This window comes from Mytilus edulis, chromosome 7, assembly GCF_963676685.1.
Source record: "Mytilus edulis chromosome 7, xbMytEdul2.2, whole genome shotgun sequence".
In the NCBI taxonomy this organism is placed as follows: domain Eukaryota; kingdom Metazoa; phylum Mollusca; class Bivalvia; order Mytilida; family Mytilidae; genus Mytilus; species Mytilus edulis.
This window is the reverse complement of record NC_092350.1, coordinates 10,970,490-10,991,412: the sequence shown is the minus strand read 5'-3', so window position 1 is coordinate 10,991,412 and position 20,923 is coordinate 10,970,490. Positions and strand designations below refer to the sequence as shown.

The 20,923-nt window shown below is 33.6% G+C and overlaps 1 protein-coding gene across 2 annotated transcripts in view; it reads left to right on the top strand.

The window, feature by feature from the left end:
• LOC139529935 (transcription elongation factor SPT5-like) overlaps positions 1–20,923 on the top strand; it is a 38,228-nt gene that overhangs the window by 2,746 nt on the left and 14,559 nt on the right. Inside the window, exons 1-12 of one of the 2 annotated variants that reach the window (XM_071325923.1) lie at positions 6,931–7,034; positions 10,006–10,161; positions 10,987–11,082; positions 11,764–11,842; positions 12,308–12,446; positions 13,077–13,208; positions 13,812–13,911; positions 15,958–16,092; positions 16,473–16,589; positions 18,292–18,393; positions 18,896–18,960; positions 19,302–19,407. In XM_071325923.1, the coding sequence (XP_071182024.1) occupies positions 10,015–10,161; positions 10,987–11,082; positions 11,764–11,842; positions 12,308–12,446; positions 13,077–13,208; positions 13,812–13,911; positions 15,958–16,092; positions 16,473–16,589; positions 18,292–18,393; positions 18,896–18,960; positions 19,302–19,407 (1,218 nt within the window). In that variant the 5' untranslated portion in view covers positions 6,931–7,034; positions 10,006–10,014. Of the gene's footprint in view, positions 1–6,930; positions 7,035–10,005; positions 10,162–10,986; positions 11,083–11,763; positions 11,843–12,307; positions 12,447–13,076; positions 13,209–13,811; positions 13,912–15,957; positions 16,093–16,472; positions 16,590–18,291; positions 18,394–18,895; positions 18,961–19,301; positions 19,408–20,923 lie in introns of those variants that run through there. The other variant, XM_071325922.1, reaches the window with a different exon arrangement.

The following is a 20,923-nucleotide window of genomic DNA, read 5'->3' as shown; positions in this document are numbered from 1 at the left end:
ATCATAAAATGTCCGGCAGAAGGCTTTTCCCGTATTAATGTCAACAGTCATCAAGGAAATAATATACTTGAAGCATGATTTTTTTCACGTTGCTCCGGAGGTGAAAAAGGGGGATGGACATCTGTGCCACCAGGAAACGGGGGCTCTATCTTTTTTTAGGACTTTTTAGTGCAGTTATATATATAAGTTTTCTTTTTTACATGTGCAACAATCCAGAAAATCTGCAATAGACCATAATTTCCTTCCTCTCAATAAATGAACTTCAGAAGTTTTCTAGTCAGGCTTCGGAAGTGTGCGACAACGGTGACCAAATTGGAATTCAGCTAACTTTTCAAGTTAAAAGCCTTCAGCGGCATATCGTATATCCCGTATCAGAAGAAATTTTGAACGGATGCTAAAAGATAGAAACACAAATTGTAGGAAAAGGTAAAAAAAATTAGATAAAAACAATACACCCGGCAACAGCTTGTCTAGTCAGGGTTTGACTTTCATGTATATATATACAGGTTAAACAAAACACCACTTGATGTATATATTCTTTAAAATACCTGCGACATGTCTAGAGTAGACGATATGTTTATGTGCAAAAATCTTGGTGTCGATTTTTGAATTTGCATATGAAAAGTATCCCTCTCAACTCACTCTTGCTTAAATCCATGATCGTTATAGTACTACCGACAAATGTTCAAATTCATGGTAATCTTCATCATAAAGTTATGATGACTGGGGCTATTTTTACTGAGAACATTTCTCATTTCGTTGACGTTCTAAATGTGCGTGCTTGTAATGACATCTAGGAGGCCGGGGGAATTATTATGGGTAAATAACCACCTCTCTCTTTTCTTTTTTTTTTTTTTTGGAGAGGGGGGGGGTGCTACGGCCGGGTGACATACATCAAATTTGAGGATACTTTAGTGTTTGAAGCAATACTAACATTTTCCGTTAATGCAGTTAGGGAAAAGAGGGGGGGTGAACAATTGGACATCTATCCACCAAACCGGACCATAAACCCGTCTCGGATGCAAGACTCAAAAGAGAAAAACAACGACCTGTTTTGTTGACCTGCAGAATGAGTACTTTGACCTTGCTGGCTTTCACATTCAGTAATAAACTAGGCAATTATTTGGTATACAGTATACAGCGTCTATTATTGTTTTTATTTAAATGATGTGGGATTATCTTAGTTATACATTATGTTATCCTATAATTGTCAGAACGAGGTGCGGGTGATCTATAAAAAAATAAGTTGTTTAATCCCTTCTCATATCTATAATACTAAAATTACGAGGTCCAATTTGTCAGCCGTCATCACGTAAAAACGACGAATCAAAGAATTCAACTTTATATATAACTAATATAGTACAAAGGTGTAGATTAAAAATTACACCACTCCAGACCCTTTTGTTTTCCACGTAATTAATATTGCCAATAATTAAGAAGTTCCGGATCGAGTACGATACCGATACCAATAGTATATTCACCTGTTACCTATTACCTTATCTGTACGTTCCGCATCTGACAGGCGCACCACCAAACGGTGTATTAAGTAATATGCTATATACACGGGTCATAATCACAGGGTTGACACTACTAAATTGTCAAATTGTTACCTATTGTAGTATTTTAATCAGTAAGACTTTCTAAGATAACAATACGAATACTAAAAATCTGTGACTAAAAATAAGGCGTATATAGGTACAGTTTTCAATTTGTTAGCGGGCATGACGTAAAACACCGAATTGAAGAATTCAACTTTATTTATAACTGATATAGGACTATGCTGTTGATTAAAAAATACTCCATTCCAGGACCTTTTGTTTTCCAAATAATTAATATTACCAATAATTGATAAGTTCCAGTTCGACGGGTTCAAACAGAAAGATTTGAAAGAAAAGAAAACTGTGTATCTTATAATTGATAAGTTCCAGTTCGACGAGTTCAAACAGAAAGATTTGAAAGAAAAGAAAACTGTGTATCTTATAATCGGCATGACTTTATCAGATGACAATACTAATTACTAAAATAAGGCTTGCGCATAGTTATATATACCGTCTTTAATTCAGTCATGGACCCGCGATATCACGGGTGTGTTCTAGTATTCATATAAAAAACAAGAAGGTGTCCAAAGTACACGGATGCCCCACTCGCATTTTCATTTTCCATGTTGAATGGACCGTGCAATTGGATAAAAAATCTACTTTGGCATTAAAATTAGAAAGAGTACCATATGTAGGGACCATGTGTATACTAAGTTTCAAGTTGATTGGACTTCAACTTCATCTAAAACTACCTTGACCGAAAACCTTAACCTGAAACTCGCACTTTCATTTTCTATGTTCAGTGGACCATGAAATTGGTGTCAAAAGTCTAATTTGGCTTCAAAAATTAGAAAGATCATATCATAAGGAAAATGTGTACTATTAAAGTATCAAGTTGATTGGACTTCAGCTTTATTAAAAACTACCTTGACCAAAAACTTTAACCTGAAGCAGGAAAGACGGACGCACGGACGAACAGACAAACGAACTAACGGATGGACGCACAGACCAGAAAACATAATGCCCCTCTATTATCGTAGGTGGGGCATAATAAGGAAATATCGTATGATTGCCAATGCGACAACTTTCCACCAAAGTTCAAATAAATAAGACGTTTGTTGTTAGAAGCTCTCTCACAAACAAACAAAAAACACCATGCATGATACAATGATAAATATGAGGACATACACTACAGTCACGTGGTCACATTCTACAGCATCCACACGACATGAGCAACAACCATATGATACAATCAATATTAATAAGGAGATGGGTACAAGTGCTATTTCCCAAACAGAAATCAGTGATTTTCTCTGGTCTTATATTGTATGTTAGGAGTCTGTTAAACAACAATGGTAATTATTCACAACATATATAGGTACCCGACTGCATGAATTTAGGGTGGGAATTGAGTGCATGTAGACCCATATCTTTTATTAAAGACCGTATACATGTGGATCTCTAGTTTTTGTCGTTGAGTTGCTGTCAAATTAACGCTTTCCCGACATTTTGAACATTTTACTTCATGTATCAAAATCTATCAATATTAAAAGAAATTTTATCGTGGTATAGATTAACACCAAATCATTCAAACCTCAATGTAATAATCAGAACAAACCAAAACGACGTTATAATGCATTAAAGATATGACCTGGCAGAAACAAGTCACTGACTGAACTTGAAGGTAGAGCTAGGTATATATAAGGGACGTACAGTAGATAACATCATATGAACTTTAGATGTTGATAAGAAATGACGCCATGACGAATATCAAGTTTTGTCAAACCCGGAGGCGTGCTTCAGCTGGCCCCATAACAAAAAAAATATGTACTAGTGCAGTGTTAAAGGACGTCATACTAAACTACAATATATATATATATATATGAAACAAAATTAAAAAATCAAACAAGACTAACAAGGACCACACCACAGGCTTCTGACTTGGCCGCGGGACAATGCGCAAAAATGCATTTTTATATTGCTGTTACATTTCATGCAGTTACGTCATAAATTGTATGTTAACATTTACTGCAACAATCAGCAATATGCGTCGAGTTTAAAGTAAAAAAATGTCCACTAGGGGAGTCTTTTTTTATTTGTGAAAATTTGTTTACGCTTAGATGATAATCATCATGATAATAAAGTGCTGTTTAAGTCCATTGACAAATACTAAATGCATATATCAGGACGATAATACGCTACGGTGATAGGAATATATAAGACCGACAAACATAGCCAGCAAGACGTTTAACGTGCTATAGTATACATGCGGTAACCGTCATCGTGACACATTACCCGGACGCATCGGGGTCCGCGACTATATCGGTCTTTGATTTTACACCTATATGCTATTTGCTTTAATGCGCTGAAAATTAGTTATTACCAATTTTAGATAAAGTTTTCACTAACCGGTTCGAAACTACGGCCTTTTATTGAGAGAAAAAAAACACAAAGATAAACTATGGCATTTCAAGAGTCGCAATCAATTTTCTAAATGCAAATTTTTGGTGGATTTCCACTATCAAGAATATGTTTAAATGCGATATTTTTTTTACTATGAATATTACTGTGTAAAGATGAAAGTATAAGGCGACGCCGGTTTCGTTTTTGCTGTCTGCATCCTTTCTTTTATGAAAAAAGCATGAAATAGTATTGTTTGAAAAATCAAAAAAACTGCTCAACAGATGCAGTAAATAACCGAATCGAAATTGTCCCCAAAAATACATGACATAATATAATACTTTATTGATATTGTATAATTTGCATTACGCTAGCGCTATACAACAGAATCGTCGTGATTACTTGTAAAAGTGTAGCATCTGAGTTTATACCGACGGGGCCGGCAGCATGGGATTTGAATTCAAATGTATACCTATAGTTTATATAGACTTTGGTAATAAAGATATATATAATCCGAGAAAGAATAGGGAATAAACAAAACTTGTATATAAGAAGATAACAAGGGACAACCAAAGTCGATAAGACAAACAACTGACAATAGCCAAAAGGGTAAAATTCTAAAAAAAAAAAAACCGTGACATAAAAGTATATAAAACACATCAATATACAAATGTGTTAACGTTTATGCTCTTTGTGGTCCATAATTTGAAAACATTATTCTTTTATATACTGGTCAATTCCCGCAGGAAACATTCCTCTAAAGTACATACATGGAACAATTGATTGGAAATTATACCCCGTACAACTGACCAATTTTGGGGTCCTGAAGGCTAAATATGACTGATCAGTTCTGGACGGAATATTGCAATTTTTTTTTAATTTGAAGTTTTAAAAAAAATACGAAAACAGTAGAACAGCTTAGTTTAGTTGTGATAATGTCAAAAACTTATAAATATAAAGATTTATTAAAGCACTAATTAGTAAAAATAAGAATATGTAATGTCTTCTTGAATTGAAAGGATATCGACAAACTATATGTATATTTACGTGATCTTTGTAGGGTGTGTAGGGTCTCGTCTACTTTGTCTCTGTGTGTCATATATCCACTGAGCTTTTAACTCGGCTTTTTATACCCATTCAGTGTGTCAATGATATATATCATTTTGGCGCAAATGAATTAATATGGTTTTTGGCTCAAAAATGAACTACTAATTAGTCATTAAGTTAAGGTTTCTATGTTGTGATGTTACTCTATTGTTTCAGATTAGGGCAAAGGTTGGTACCAATTGAAACGTTTAACAAATTTTGAAAATTTATAACAAAAAAATGTGTACTGTCAACATAACAGAAAAATAAAACACCGATATACCAGTAGTTTAATAACAAATGTAAATATTACGTCTGTTGCTAGTGCCGGTAAAAACATGGTTTCCGTACTAAACGCTCGTGTGAAGCCCAACTAATCGAATTCGTGGATGACATCACTAAAAATATGAGTGCAGGTAAACAGACAGATGTTCTTATAATGGATTTCTCAAAGGCAGTTGACAAAGTCGGTCACAGTCTCCTAGTACATAAACTAGAACATTACGGTATCAGTGGTAAAATCAATAGATGGATTGCCAGCTTCCTATCCCATCGAACGCAAGCAGTAGTAGTGGATGGAAGTGCTCATCACATATTGATGTAGAATCTGGAGTTCCCCAAGGCTCTGTACTTGGTCCTGCATTATTCCTGTTCTACATCAACGGCATGCCAGATGGGATCAAATCCACTGTCCGCCTATTTGCTAATGATACAATAGCATATCTTACCATCTCATCTGACAAAGATTCAAATGACATTCAAAGCGACCTCGACAAACTGGGAACATGGGAAGTCAAATGGAAAATGTCCTTCCATCCGGACAAATGCAACGTTCTTACCATCAGCCGCAAAAACAACACCATCCCAACATCGTACACATTGCATGGCCACAAACTTGAACCTGTCAAAAGTGCTAAATACCTTGGTTGCACCTTCACATCCGAACTGAAGTGGAATGATCAAATCAATAACATATGCAATAAAGCCAATAAGACAATAGGCTTCCTTAAGAGAAATCTAAACATAGGAGCAACTTCAGTCAAAGAAAATGCATACAAAAGCCTCGCAAGACCAATAATAGAGTATACAAGTCCAGTATGGGGCCCATACTTTAAAACCGAAATAGATCGTCTAGAAATGATCCATTCCAGAGAAGAGCAGCAAGATACGTTTCCAACAAACACCATAATCACTCAAGTGTCAGCAAAATGATTGAGCACCTGGAATGGCCATCTCTGGAAAAAAGGCGAAAAGACGCTAGTCTAACTACTAGTATGCTCTATAAAATAGAACACGACAAAGTGGCTGTAACTAAGGAAGGTCGTCTTATGCAACCAACACGACTGTCCAGGAACATTCACGACAAAAGTTTCCAAATTCCAGCAACCAGAAGTGATTACAGGAAATACTTCCTTAAGAGAAATCTAAACATAGGAGCAACTTCAGTCAAAGAAAATGCATTTTTCCCAAGAACAATCAGGGATTGGAACGCTCTCCCTCCTGGGGCAGCATCAGCACCGTCAGTCGTTGCCTTTAAAACCCTCACTGACAAAGCTGAACCAGAGACATATAATACATAATGTATTATATGTCTCTGGCTGAACTAAATTATCAAATTGGGGGGGGGGGGGGGGTCTCTATGCGCAACTTAGTCATGGCATAATAATCAGCTCGTTGATTGTGGCCATTATCAGGCAGAAGCAGAAGAAATAGCCATCAGTCTATGTGACATTGTATAGAAATAGACTATTTTGCCGGCTTGAATTTAAATCCGGGCCGGCAAAATAGAGAAGAAAAAAGAAAACAACGAAATGTAAACCTGCGTTCACTATAACTTGAAATATGTTTTCCAGTATTAGTGTAGAAACAGGAAAGATCAGGAAAGACACAATATTTTTACATGTCATTTTTTTTTTAAATAGATGCAGAAATATGCGGATTTTTTTTGTCCCGACATTGTGTACAAATTAAAACTCAACTTCCGGCATTTTCAGCCGCCACACTTCACAGGTAGAAAAAAACTGCGATTTCCTAATTGATTGAGTCTCACTAAACAAAATACTATCATTAATTAAAAATATCACTATATCCTCTGTACTAAAATCCAAACAGATATTGTTTCTGTGAAGTTTCAAGCAGCTTTTGCTATCCGAAAAGGACAATCAACAAACAGACTGGGACAGCTTTGTCTACTCTAGTCCATCTAAATGTTTATATTTTAGTCTTTTTATAGATTTTTCATTTAATTGCAAGTGTACGTTTGATAACTTATTCTAAGTTTAAGACAGAGCCAGAAATAAAGGCATTGTCAACTGCATTTGAAGGAGATGATTGACATTGTACAAACAGGGCTCACACTACTTCAGAATAGGGCTCTTCACGGTTAGTTCGGCCATATTGGATAGGGGGCAGATTTTTTGGAAGGAGGTGGAAATGGTATGAAAGTGTGGGAAATCCTATGTGTGTTTCCAAGCAACAGCTCTGTTTTAATGATGTTTTCCCGTATTTTTCACACCATTTTTACCTCTATTATGAAAATCTGTCCCCTATCCAATATGGCCGAACTAACCGTGAAGAGCCCTATTATAGGGAGAAGTGACTTCTCTTTTTGAAACTGATAGGGAGAAGTGGTGAGATTTGAAAGAGAAGTGCTCATTCGCGCGGGTGCGCTACAATGTTTGGATTTTACAATAGTATAAAGGGCCATATGTAAATAATGTTCTTTTTATGTTGTTCAATTCATATGAGTAAAAAATTACAATTAAAGTAACATTTGAAATTAAAAGTTGTTTAAGTTTTACTAAGGTTCTTGTGAGAAACTACCAACTAAATATCTAGCACTAAAAAAAAAATTTATTTTAAAAAATGTAAAGAAATTACATCAATTACAATTTAATTAAAAATTATCTTGTGTATGAAATTCAGTGTTTCTCATAAAAAAAATATAAAAGTTATTAAGCTGGGCCATAATATATTGATATTAGTATAATAGTCTCAGAGTTAAGCACCTTTAATCAATAGTTTGAAACATTCATAAAAAAATATAGGGAATTATATACACCAATCAATTAGATGTAACCAAAAGTCTCTTAATGCGTGTGGGATGCGTAATTTTTCCCCTTTGGGATCAATATTCTTCTGTCAGCTGTTCCATCCGTGCGTCCGTAGTAATTATTGTAAAAGTACGGATTTCGGTCATAGCTGGTCCGGTTCAGATCCGTAGTTTAGAAATCGGTCAATGGCGGACGAATGCAAGAAAATTTTCAAAAATAAACGATGTTTGACAAGTTATTTGGAAAGGAACATGACGGTTTTAATGCAATAAATGGATTAAACATTTACTGGAGGCAACTTTTATCACGTTTAAATGAAGTAACAAACTTATTTTGCCGTCGAAATTTAGGTTGATGTACGTTTTCGAGTATTAAACAAGCACCGGAACTTGCAAAAATGCACGAAGTGATAAAAAGTTGTATTTTTATCAAATAACCTGATACACACTGCGAAGACAATGCTTCAACCTCTTTTCTAAAGATAATGAATAGTTAATGTCTGAATTTCTTTAATTATCAGTAAAAAATTGATGTTTCATAAACTTGGTAAAAATTGAAAATGTCCGATGACGGAAGCGACTGAAAGCGACTTTCGTCAAGTACAGGGCGACTTGTTTTCGCTTTTGGGGGTCGGGGAAAGCGAAGTGACGGTCGGGAGGGCGACTTCTTCGCCCAAGTCGCCTGGTAGCGTGAGCCCTGGTACAAAATGTGGTACATGTATAATGTTAGCTTAACATGTTGGTTGGAACCCTTACTGAGGTATCTATATCTGTATATCCCACTTCTGTAAATGAATGGGTGCTACACAGATTCCTTTCGGCTATTATGTGACAGGCCAGGTTGATCTGCGAACACAAGTTCAGCTTGCTGAGGAGTGCTGATTTAAACTCAGTTGTAGTCATCATGCACACTACCTAATTCTCTAGATGGTTCCAATCTACTGCAGTGTGCACAAAAATAGAGTTTTTGTCTTTTTGAACGGGGTTGGTCTTTCTGTTTGGAACTATGAGTGCTCATTCGTTGTCACAGACTTGTTGGTCTATAATGAGGGGGGTAGGACCTTTATCGGGACTCTGGGATCAGGTGTTTTTAAGCTCGGGATTTCAGGATTGACCCTTTTGAGATTCGGGAATTCTTTTTTTGGGATTTCGGGACGTCGGGATTTACTTATTTAAATTCGGGACCTCTGGATTTCGTGTTTTTAAGCCTGGGATTTTGGGATCAGGACTCCTATCCCCCCTCTATAATGTTCTTAGTGATAACTTTGTTATAAGTTGTTGCTCTAATTTGTTGTTTTGGTCTGTGAAATTTAATAAGGTCGTCTGGTAGGAGCTCTAGTATCTTCCCCACAAGGGATTTGTAAAAGAAAATCAGTCGTTTCTATTGACGTTTTGATTGTATTTAGGGAAGGTGAAGTTCTGATAGCATTATTGTAATACATTGTACATCCTTCATCTATTGATTAATAGTCTTTTAGTGTTAAATCTAAACCTCAGTAACCTGTTTTTTCCACATGATGTTTTAAGTGTACATCTCACCTTTTTACCTCATTCCTTACATCACAGGAAAACTGATTATCTTTTGGATTTCCTTAGACAGAAGATGTATAACCCTTAAGGATAAAGTTCTTAATATATACCTTTTATCTTGCCCTAGCTTTTTAATCTTACTTAAATCTCAGCAGCGTATTTTCAAGTTGAGCTTTTCTCCCATCTTTTAAACACTTGGAAAAGAAAAGGTAGTCATGGTAGCTTACACACACAATTTTGTTTGTTTGGCAATTAAATGATTGTAGGTGTATTTTGCATGTCAATTTCATTTCTGAAGAAGACGATATAAATATAATTTGAACAGAAGATGGACATTGTGTTACTTCATGTATGAAAATAAAGTGGTCTTTCATGATTTTATTTTTGTTTACCTTTCAGAAATTTAGAATGTCAGACAGCGAAGAAGAAGGTAGTGCATATTCAGGCTCGGCTCCAGGTAGTCCTGCTGGAAGTGGTAGTCCTCCTGGGAGTCCTGCAGGAAGTGTAAGTGGTCCCGGGAGTCCAGCAGGAAGTGGAGGAGAAGAATTAAGTGGAGTAAGTATCCAAGTCTCAAAGGGGGTCTAATTATCCAAGTCCCAAAGCAGGTGGGTCAAAGTATCCAAGTCTCATAGGCGGTCAAAGTATCCAAGACCAAAAGGAGGTCAAAGTATCCTAGTCCAAAAGGAGGTCAAAGTATCCCAGTCCCAAATTAAAGGAGGTCATAGAATCCCAGTCCCAAAGTATCTCAGTCAAAATATTTCATCACAATTACAAATAAACCAATGAATTGAAGTTGGCGGTTGATATTCTTATGTTCCATCTGTATTTGTTCATTTATTTTGTTACACTTTTATTTTCCACATTATTTGTATGTGTTTTGTACACTTTATAAAATCTTGATTAGAATTATTACTAAGCAACATGATTTGTGTGATTTACCTTATAACATGCATAAGATTCATGGCATTTGACATATGAAATTATTGTGATTAAAATATACTGACAACATTCTGTTCTATTTTCTGTGAAAATGGGAAATAAATTTCCTTGGCTGACAACAGACATAATAATATCAGAACAGAAAGAAGAATGGGGTATTGTCAGATCCTTTGTTGTGGAATATGTATATTTAGATAAGTTCTCTACACAAGTCTTTATTGATGTTGGACTATTCATTAAAAATGTATGTGGGACACGGAGTAGGCGTAACAAATTCTCACCTATGCATATATTGAAGTGGGTCATATACAGTGAAAATGTGAACAAACTCACACTTTGCATCTATAGGTGGTTACCTCATTTTGAAATAGCCTTTTCGTGGTTCAATGTCATCATGATGTGTGTTTAAATGGAACAGCCAATATTTTCTGTATATTGTAGGCAGAGGAAGATTTACCTCAGAAGAGAGTGAGGAAACAGCGTGTGGTCAGTGATGAGGAAGAGGATGAGGATGACTATGATTCTGAAGAAGATGAGGTAGGATTTGACAAAAATAATGGGTTAATCTTAGGGCCACTGATATAACAATGTTTTGGGTGTTATGAGAAATAAATCACAAAAAATAGTATTGTTCATTTTAAAAAAAACATACGTAGTTAAGGAAAGGGCATTAAGTTTTACCCCTGTACATACGTCCCAAAGTATGTTAATACATTGTTTTGAACCTATTTGTATAACATTATCTTGGTTGTATTTGTCATTCTATTTTATTATGCCCCCGCTGTAAAGGAGGGGGCATTAAGTTTTACTCTTGTCCGTCTGTACATCTGTACGTATGTACGTCCCAAAGTTGTTTTCCATTCTCTAACTTTAGTTTTACTTCAACCAAATGTTATGAAACTTATACAAAATGCTTATTACCACAAAACACAGATCAAGTTTGAATTTTGGTGGCGTCGCTTTTATTTATTAGATACTTTTAACAAATAATGATTGTCATTTCGTTGTTTACTGATGTGCATATAATTATGTTTCTATACTAACTCCTTCAAAGCTTCAACTACAATAAATATTACAGTGAAAAAAGTAAAAAGTTTAACGCAAATTCAATTAAAAAGAACCATGAATAACATAAATCAGTTGTCAACTTAATATATAACACTTATTTTGTTTGCCTGTATGTATTTCTATTTTTATTTTGCATTTTTTTTCTGAAAGGACTATGCAGTAGATCGTCAAGCAAGTAAAAGGAAAAAGAGAAAGCCCCGAGCTGGTGGTTTCATTATTGAAGAAGCTGGTATGTGTTTTTACTTATTTTTTGGTAAAATGGAATTTCTTTTCTGTAACTTCCTCGAAAAAATTTGTATCAAAATATGCATATTTAAAACAACATTTTTTTTTATCTTTATGAAATGCAACTAGTCATTTCCAGGATTAACCAAGTTTGTATCCTAAAGTTCAGTGAGAATGAATATGAAACAGAATGTGGGGTAAGACACATGCGGTAATATGCTACAGCATCATGATAAATACAAGTCTTTGTTAAGAGGACATTTATAGAATTAAAACTGCAAATGTGCTCAATATTTATAGAAAAATTGCATTATAACCCTAAAATGAATAAAAAATGCTCAGTTTTGAACGTTAAGTATCGCTCATTTCAATTTTTGAAATGTAAAATATTTATTAAGTTATGATATCTACCATTGAGAATAACTTTATATGGTGAGGCATTTGATATAATTATGATAACTATTGATAGATGTGGATGATGAGGGAGATGAGGATGATGACGAGGAATGGGAAGATGGTGTGGATCAAACAATGATTGACAGACAATCCACATATGGACCATCTGCTAGAGAAATTGATGAAAATCGTAGATATGAACAAATGATCAGGTAACTTGTGTGTTATTATATTAAGTTTAAAAGATGTATAGGTTCATTCTGAATGAAAAAAACCTTTACAAAACAATATATAATTTATCTATTCCAATGTAATTTCTGACATATAAAGTGTTTATTACAACATATTATTTTTATAAATCCAAAGAACATTTAATAGTTGATAAGTTTTGAACATCTCATAATTTTTGCAAGTGTGATGCTGTGGTTAAAAATTGTACTTTTCTCAGGGAGTTGAAGAAAGCGTGATCATACGAATTAATATTCATATAATTTCAAACAATAATTAACTTTTTCAAAAGTGCATAAATGACAATTTTAAAACAGACATAGTGATCGAAAGCAAGACAAACATCGTAAATCATGATAAATGATATGCTTATTTTTGGTGTTAATGCTAGATAGACCTATTTATATTATCTTACATTCTGATTCTAATTTGAAAATGATCTTTTCTTTACAAAGAACCTTCTGATCACATGTTATGCATACAACAGTAACGACCCTTATGCAATAATGAGGAAATGACAAATATTGCTAATATCCATTTCAAAAGCAAGATCAGAAACTGTTTAAAATTTAATAAAATAAAATATGTTTCAAATTTTGATCTCTTCTTTACAGTACTCAGCGAGAAGATGAGATTGAGGAATATTACAGACAGAAATATGGAGAGGGATCAGCTAGCGCTAGATATGGAGAGGGAGAAGAAATGTCTGATGAAATTACACAGCAAGGATTGTTACCTGGTGTCAAGTAAGTCACTATCAGAATAGACAGGCCAGGAGGTGTAATCAAATATTGTTTTAATTAGATATATATTATTATGAATTAAATATTTTTAAGAATTCTGTACAATAATTGACCTTCTGATCCCTAAAGGATATATGTTTCAAACTGGTACCAATATTTAGATGAAATTCATTTTGAATATAGAATTTAATTGGTATGTGCCTTTCTATAAAGTGTGTACCCAGATTTCACCAAACTATGAAAAAGATTTTATTTCAAATATTATTTTACCACATATTTAGAATTTTGTACCTTCTGATCACTGAATGCAATATAACACAAGACAAGAATTTTTATGTGGCCTACAATAATGGAGGCAGTACACTACAGTTTCTATGTATAATTAGTTATCAAAGTTACCAGGATAATAATTTATTACGCCAGACGCGCGTTTCGTTTACATAAGACTCATCAGTGACGCTCAGATCAAAATAGTTGTAAAGCCAAACAAGTACAAAATCATCATCTGTCTCCTCAAAGAAACTTGATTTCTGAATATAGCTCAAACTCAGTTTGTGTTCAAAGCATCATACTATTGTATACAGTATTTTATGAATTTTTTAATAGAGATCCCAATTTGTGGTTAGTAAAATGTAGAATTGGTGAAGAAAGAACAACAGCCATACAAGTGATGAGAAAGTATATTGCTTATCAGTTTGAAGATGAGGTAAGATATGTGTTAGGGGAGGCTAATCTTGTATGTAAGGGGAGGCTAATGGTTACAAGAGTGCACTTATTTGTTTACATTTTACCGGCAAGTTTTTTACCCAAAGATGGTACTCAGAATAGAATCCTATACGGCTTTGGATTGGATGATACAGGATTGCAATTATATTTAATCGAAGGCTTATCCAATAAGGTGTAAAAATTGCCGAAAATCATATTCACATTTTATGAAGTATAGAAAATATCTTCCATTTCTACACGTCGGAGCCATTCAAATTTGCCTTTTTCAATAAACCAAAAAAAATAGACGATTTTTATGCCCCACCTACAATAGTAGAGGGGCATTATGTTTTCTGGTCTGTGGCTTCGTTCGTTCGTTCGTCTGTCCGTTCGTTTGTTCGTCCCGCTTCAGGTTAAAGTTTTTGGTCAAGGTAGTTTTTGATGAAGCTGAAGTCCAATCAACTTGAAACTTAGTACACTTGTTGTTTATGATATGATCTTTCTGATTTTAATGCCAAATTAGACTTTTGACCCCAATTTCACGGTCCACTGAACATAGAAAATAAATGTTAGAGTTTCAGGTTAAAGTTTATGGTCATGGTAGTTTTTGATGAAGCTGAAGTCCAACCAACTTGAACTTTAGTACACTTGTTGCTTATGATATGATCTTTCTAATTTTAATGCCAAATTAGACTTTTGACCCAAATTTCACGGTCCACTTAAAATAGAAAATGAAAGTGGGAGTTTCAGGTTAAAGTTTTTGGTCAAGGTAGTTTTTGATGAAGCTGAAGTCCAACCAACTTGAAACTTAGTACACTTGTTGCTTATGATATGATCTTTCTAATTTTGATGCCAAATTTGATATTTACCCAATTTCAAAGTCCATGGAACATGAAAAATGATAGTGCAAGTGGGGCATCCGTGTACTTTGGACACTCTTGTTTTCAACTGCATTTTAAGTCAATTTGAGCCGCATGACCCTAGATATTTTTTTGGTTGTAATGCAACACTGGAATTTCTAGTAACAGGAACTAGTTTGTGTAGTCTTCTAGAAAAAAAAATGGGAAAACCAGTGGAACCCTATGGAAAATGCATTACGAATAATTGCGTTCTTGTAACTTAATCTTGTATGTAAGGGAAGGTTAATCTTGTATGTAAGGGGAGGCTAATCTTGTTTGTAATGTATTTTTATGCCCCACCTACGATAGTAGAGGGGCATTATGTTTTCTGGTCTGTGCGTCCGTTCGTCTGTCTGTCTGTCTGTCTGTCTGTTCGTCCGTCTTTCCCGCTTCAGGTTAAAGTTTTTGGTCAAGGTAGTTTATGATGAAGTTGAAGTCCAATCAACTTGAAACTTAGTACACATGTTCTCTATTATATTATCTTTCTAATTTTGATGCCAAATTAAACTTTTGACCCCAATTTTATGGTCCACTGAACATAGAAAATGACAGTGCATGTTTCAGGTTAAAGTTTTTGGTCAATGTAGTTTTTGATGAAGCTGAAGTCCAATCAACTTGAAACTTAGTACACATGTTCTCTATGATATTATCTTTTTAATTTTAATGCCTAATTATATTTTTTATCCAATTTCATGGTCCATTGAACATGGAAAATAATAATGCGAGTGGGGCATCCGTGTACTTTGGACACATTCTTGTTAAACAGAAATTATAGCAGGTTTTAATATTTCTTTTAATACAGCATACTTTCTTACATGTACCTGTTTGCATTCTTTTTTGTTGTTTTTAAAATTAATTCCCATTAAATTGTAATACCACAAGGTTGAAATAAATCACAATAGATCTGAAATTGATCAGATCAACAGTTTTTAAAACTTTAAAAACTAAATGTTTCATTTTTGTTTCTGAATCCTTAAACAAGTTTCTTTTTAGAATACAATTTAAATTTTATTTTTACATAGCTAAGACATTTATCACTACTTCTGTGCGAGAATTATGAAATAAACTTTCTATGGAAACAATAGAAAAAAATCAGTCTTTGTCAAAACATTTACGGTATTTAATTTTGTTTTTTATTTTGTTTGCAGCCACTTCAGATAAAGGCTGTGATATCTAAGGAGAGTTTAAAAGGTTATATCTATGTTGAGGCTTACAAACAGACCCATGTTAAACAAGCTATTGAAGGAATTGGTAATCTTAGGATGGGAATCTGGGCACAGCAGGTAAGTCATCTATTGATATTTGTAAATCCATTTTATATTATTCAGGGTTAAAAAAGAGCAGGTTTTATCAACGTTTTTCCTAATCAAATGCAGCAACGCTAATTGCTTTTATAATTGTGTAGTATCTTTTTGCAATTTAACTTTTAAAGGATGTTTGATTTTAATTGTGTAAAGAAAGAATGTTTTATGTGTGTAAAATTCTGTCAATAGTCCTAAAAAAAAATATTTTGCCTCTGAAATTTTACTAATAACATCTATATAAAGAGGTTTCAGATTTCTGTTCTAATCCTTTTAGTATTTTTATTTAACAAAATACACTAATATATATCTTAAACAATTTGTAAAAGATATATTTAACATTTACTATCCCCTTTGACTAGATGGTTCCAATCAAAGAAATGACAGATGTAATGAAGATTGTGAAAGAGTCAGCCCAACTTAAACCAAGGTCGTGGGTCAGATTGAAAAGAGGCGTGTTCAAAGATGACTTAGGTCAGGTAAGACATTTTAACTTAAACAAAGGTCACTCATTGAATATTTGTTCTCTATTTGAATTCTTGTATTAGTTAATCATAAATATTAATACAAATATGCTGTATAAACTCAAACTAATTGTACTACTCAGTTACTGCCCTTGTATGCCCATTGTAATACTATTTATTTTGAACAGTAAGTATCATACACAAGTTACACTGTTGAATCATAATCTTACCAGCCTTCAAAGGAAAAGCCAATGTATAAGGAATAGTTATACCCCCGCTTTAAAAAAGGGGGGGTATACTGTTTTACCTCTGTCTGTCCGTCCATCAGTCCGTCAGTCCGTCCATCAGTCCGTCAGTCAGTCCGTCCCATGAAACTTTCGTCACATTTTTCTCAGGAACTACACATCCACCCTTTCTGTAATTTGGTATCAACATTTATATATGTCAGCCATACCGTGTGATGCGTTTTCAGATTCATCACTTGACAACTTCCTGTTTACCGAACACTTGTCTGATTTTACACATGATAGCCAAGTTGAAAATTTTCGTCACATTTTTCTCAGGAACTACAATACAAGGATTTCTGAAATTTGGTTTCAGGATTTATATAAGTCAGCTATACCGTGTGATGCGTTTTCAAATTCATCACTCGACAACTTCCTGTTTACCGAACACTTGTATGATTTTACACATGATAGCCAAGTTGAAAATTTTCGTCACATTTTTCTCAGGAACTACAATACAAGGATTTCTGAAATTTGGTTTCAGGATTTATATAAGTCAGCTATACCGTGTGATGCGTTTTCAGATTCATCACTCTACAACTTCCTGTTTACCGAACACTTGTATGATTTTACACATGATAGCCAAGTTGAAAATTTTCGTCACATTTTTCTCAGGAACTACAATACAAGGATTTCTGAAATTTGGTTTCAGGATTTATATAAGTCAGCTATACCGTGTGATGCGTTTTCAGATTCATCACTCGACTACTTCCTGTTTACCGAACACTTGTATGATTTACACATGATAACCAAGTTAAAAATTTTCGTCACTTTTTTCTCAGGAACTACAATACAAGGATTTCTGAAATTTGGTTTCAGGATTTTTATAAGTCAGCTATACCGTGTGATGCGTTTTCAGATTCATCACTCGACAACTTCCTGTTTACCGAACACTTGCATATTTTTACACTATTAATATTATCCACTTGCGGCGGGGGTATCATCAGTGAGCAGTAGCTCGCAGTTTCACTTGTTAACCCTATCTTGCCTAACAATGCAGGCCTTATAATCTCAACATCATATTTTATTTTCTAACAGGGAATTTAATTCCTTTATTATATTACAAGATTTTACTTGAACCACCTTGACAATCCTTGATAATCTTGCAGTGTCTGTTCCTGTATTCACCAGTACCCATATACACCCCCTTTAAGAGTATGGGCTATACTGCATTCACTTTTGTCTTTCTATATTTGTTGACTGTTCTTATGTTTAACATAAACTTTCTTCACATTTTCCTACAGAATATAATGATTTTATATTTGGTTCAGCAGCTTTGCATTGATGAGTTGTAATGTGTAAGCACTGAAGGAATCTGTAAGACACATTCTGTCAGTTTACCATTACTTTGACTAATGATATGGGGATATTCTTAGCACATGAACATTTGCATGGTTGAACTCTGGTATAAAGATATAAATATTGTTTTACAGGTTGACTTTGTAGAGCCAGCACAGAATTATGTTCATCTGAAGCTGATACCTAGGATAGACTACACAAAACCCAGAGGATTTGCTAAAACTAAAGATAATAATGTAAGTCAAAACAATATTTTATAAATCTTTATGTATAGGACTCTTACTAATTTTTTTATGTCACAAAAAGTAAAGCACCCTGCAAATAAGATACATATCAAAATATCCCATACTTCATGACCTCAGTAAAGTTTAAAGTCCTAGTTCATTTCTGTTGTGAATAACAAACTTTTATATCTTTCATAAAAAATAAGATGTGGTATGATTGCCAATAAGACGAATCTCCACAATCCAAATGACACAGAAATTAACAATTATAGGTCCTTTAACAATGAACCCATAAGTAAGTTTTAAGTCTACATCCATAAATATTTTACAAGGTTTATAAAGCTGTTGTGTTGGCTAGTAACGTATTTCATTGTATTTATAGTATGTAAAATAACACTTATTCTTCATGTATGTCAATCTAATTTATGACATTTTTGTCAGTGGACACATTATCTTTGGAAAATACAGAGCTTACTTTTTTGGCACTTATTATTTCATATTATAAATTATACAGCAAGCTGAGAAAAGAAAAAAGAAGAGAAGACCTGCACAGAAACTATTTGATCCTGATGCTATCAGGTAACAATTTTACATATTTATAATTAAGTTATCTTTTATGATCTTTGATCATCTGTAAAAGTTATTTTATGTAAGGAATAATTTTATTTACAAAATTTACTATTATATCCTAAATCACAGTGCATCACTTGAGATGGAATGAATTGCATTAACATGATAAATGTTACACAATATTATATTTTGATGAACTGTTTCACCATCGATTCTGATGAATGTTGTAAGTGATTTAAATGAGAAAAAATATTCGGGAAAAAAATGCTGAAAAGAATTGATAGTGTTACAAGAAAATAAAATTTATTTGTTTGTGTATTTTTTACATATATTTAATGTTCAATTTACAGGGGTATCGGAGGGGAAATAACTCAAGATGGAGACTTTTTGGTGTTTGAGAATAACAGATACAGCAGAAAAGGATTCCTCTTCAAGAACTTTATAATGTCTGCTATTGTAAGTTTTCTTTATGTCTGTTAAGTTTGATATACACAAAAGTTATAATGTCTGCTATTTTAAGTTTTCCTTATGTCTTAAGTCTGGTATACACAAAAGTTATAATGTCTGCTATTGTAAGTTTTCCTTATGTCTTAAGTCTGGTATACACAAAAGTTATAATGTCTGGTATTGTAAGTTTTCCTTATGTCTGTTAAGTCTTGTATACACAAAAAGTTATAATGTCTGCTATTGTAAGTTTTCTTTATGTCTGTTAAGTCTGGTATACACAAAAGTTATAATGTCTGCTTTTGTAAGTTTTCCTTATGTCTGTTAAGTCTGGTATACACAAAAGTTATAATGTCTGCTTTTGTAAGTTTTCTTTATGTCTGTTAAGTCTGGTATACACAAAAGTTATAATGTCTGCTTTTGTAAGTTTTCTTTATGTCTGTTAAGTCTGGTATACACAAAAGTTATAATGTCTGCTTTTGTAAGTTTTCTTTATGTCTGTTAAGTCTGGTATACACAAAAGTTATAATGTCTGCTTTTGTAAGTTTTCTTTATGTCTGTTAAGTCTGGTATACACAAAAGTTATAATGTCTGCTTTTGTAAGTTTTCTTTATGTCTGTTAAGTCTGGTATACACAAAAGTTATAATGTCTGCTATTATAAGTTTTCTTTATGTCTGTTAAGTCTGGTATACACAAAAGTTATAATGTCTGCTATTATAAGTTTTCCTTATGTCTGTTAAGTCTGGTATACACAAAAGTTATAATGTCTGCTATTATAAGTTTTCTTTATGTCTGTTAAGTCTGGTATACTCAAAAGTTATAATGTCTGCTTTTGTAAGTTTTCTTTATGTCTGTTAAGTCTGGTATACACAAAAGTTATAATGTCTGCTTTTGTAAGTTTTCTTTATGTCTGTTAAGTCTGGTATACACAAAAGTTATAATGTCTGCTTTTGTAAGTTTTCCTTATGTCTGTTAAGTCTGGTATACTCAAAAGTTATAATGTCTGCTTTTGTAAGTTTTCTTTATGTCTGTTAAGTCTGGTATACACAAAAGTTATAATGTCTGCTTTTGTAAGTTTTCCTTATGTCTGTTAAGTCTGGTATACTCAAAAGTTATAATGTCTGCTTTTGTAAGTTTTCTTTATGTCTGTTAAGTCTGGTATACACAAAAGTTATAATGTCTGCTTTTGTAAGTTTTCTTTATGTCTGTTAAGTCTGGTATACACAAAAGTTATAATGTCTGCTATTGTAAGTTTTCCTTATGTCTGTTAAGTCTGGTATACACAAAAGTTATAATGTCTGCTATTATAAGTTTTCTTTATGTCTGTTAAGTCTGGTATACACAAAAGTTATAATGTCTGCTATTGTAAGTTTTCTTTATGTCTGTTAAGTCTGGTATACACAAAAGTTATAATGTCTGCTATTATAAGTTTTCTTTATGTCTGTTAAGTCTGGTATACACAAAAGTTATAATGTCTGCTATTGTAAGTTTTCTTTATGTCTGTTAAGTCTGGTATACTCAAAAGTT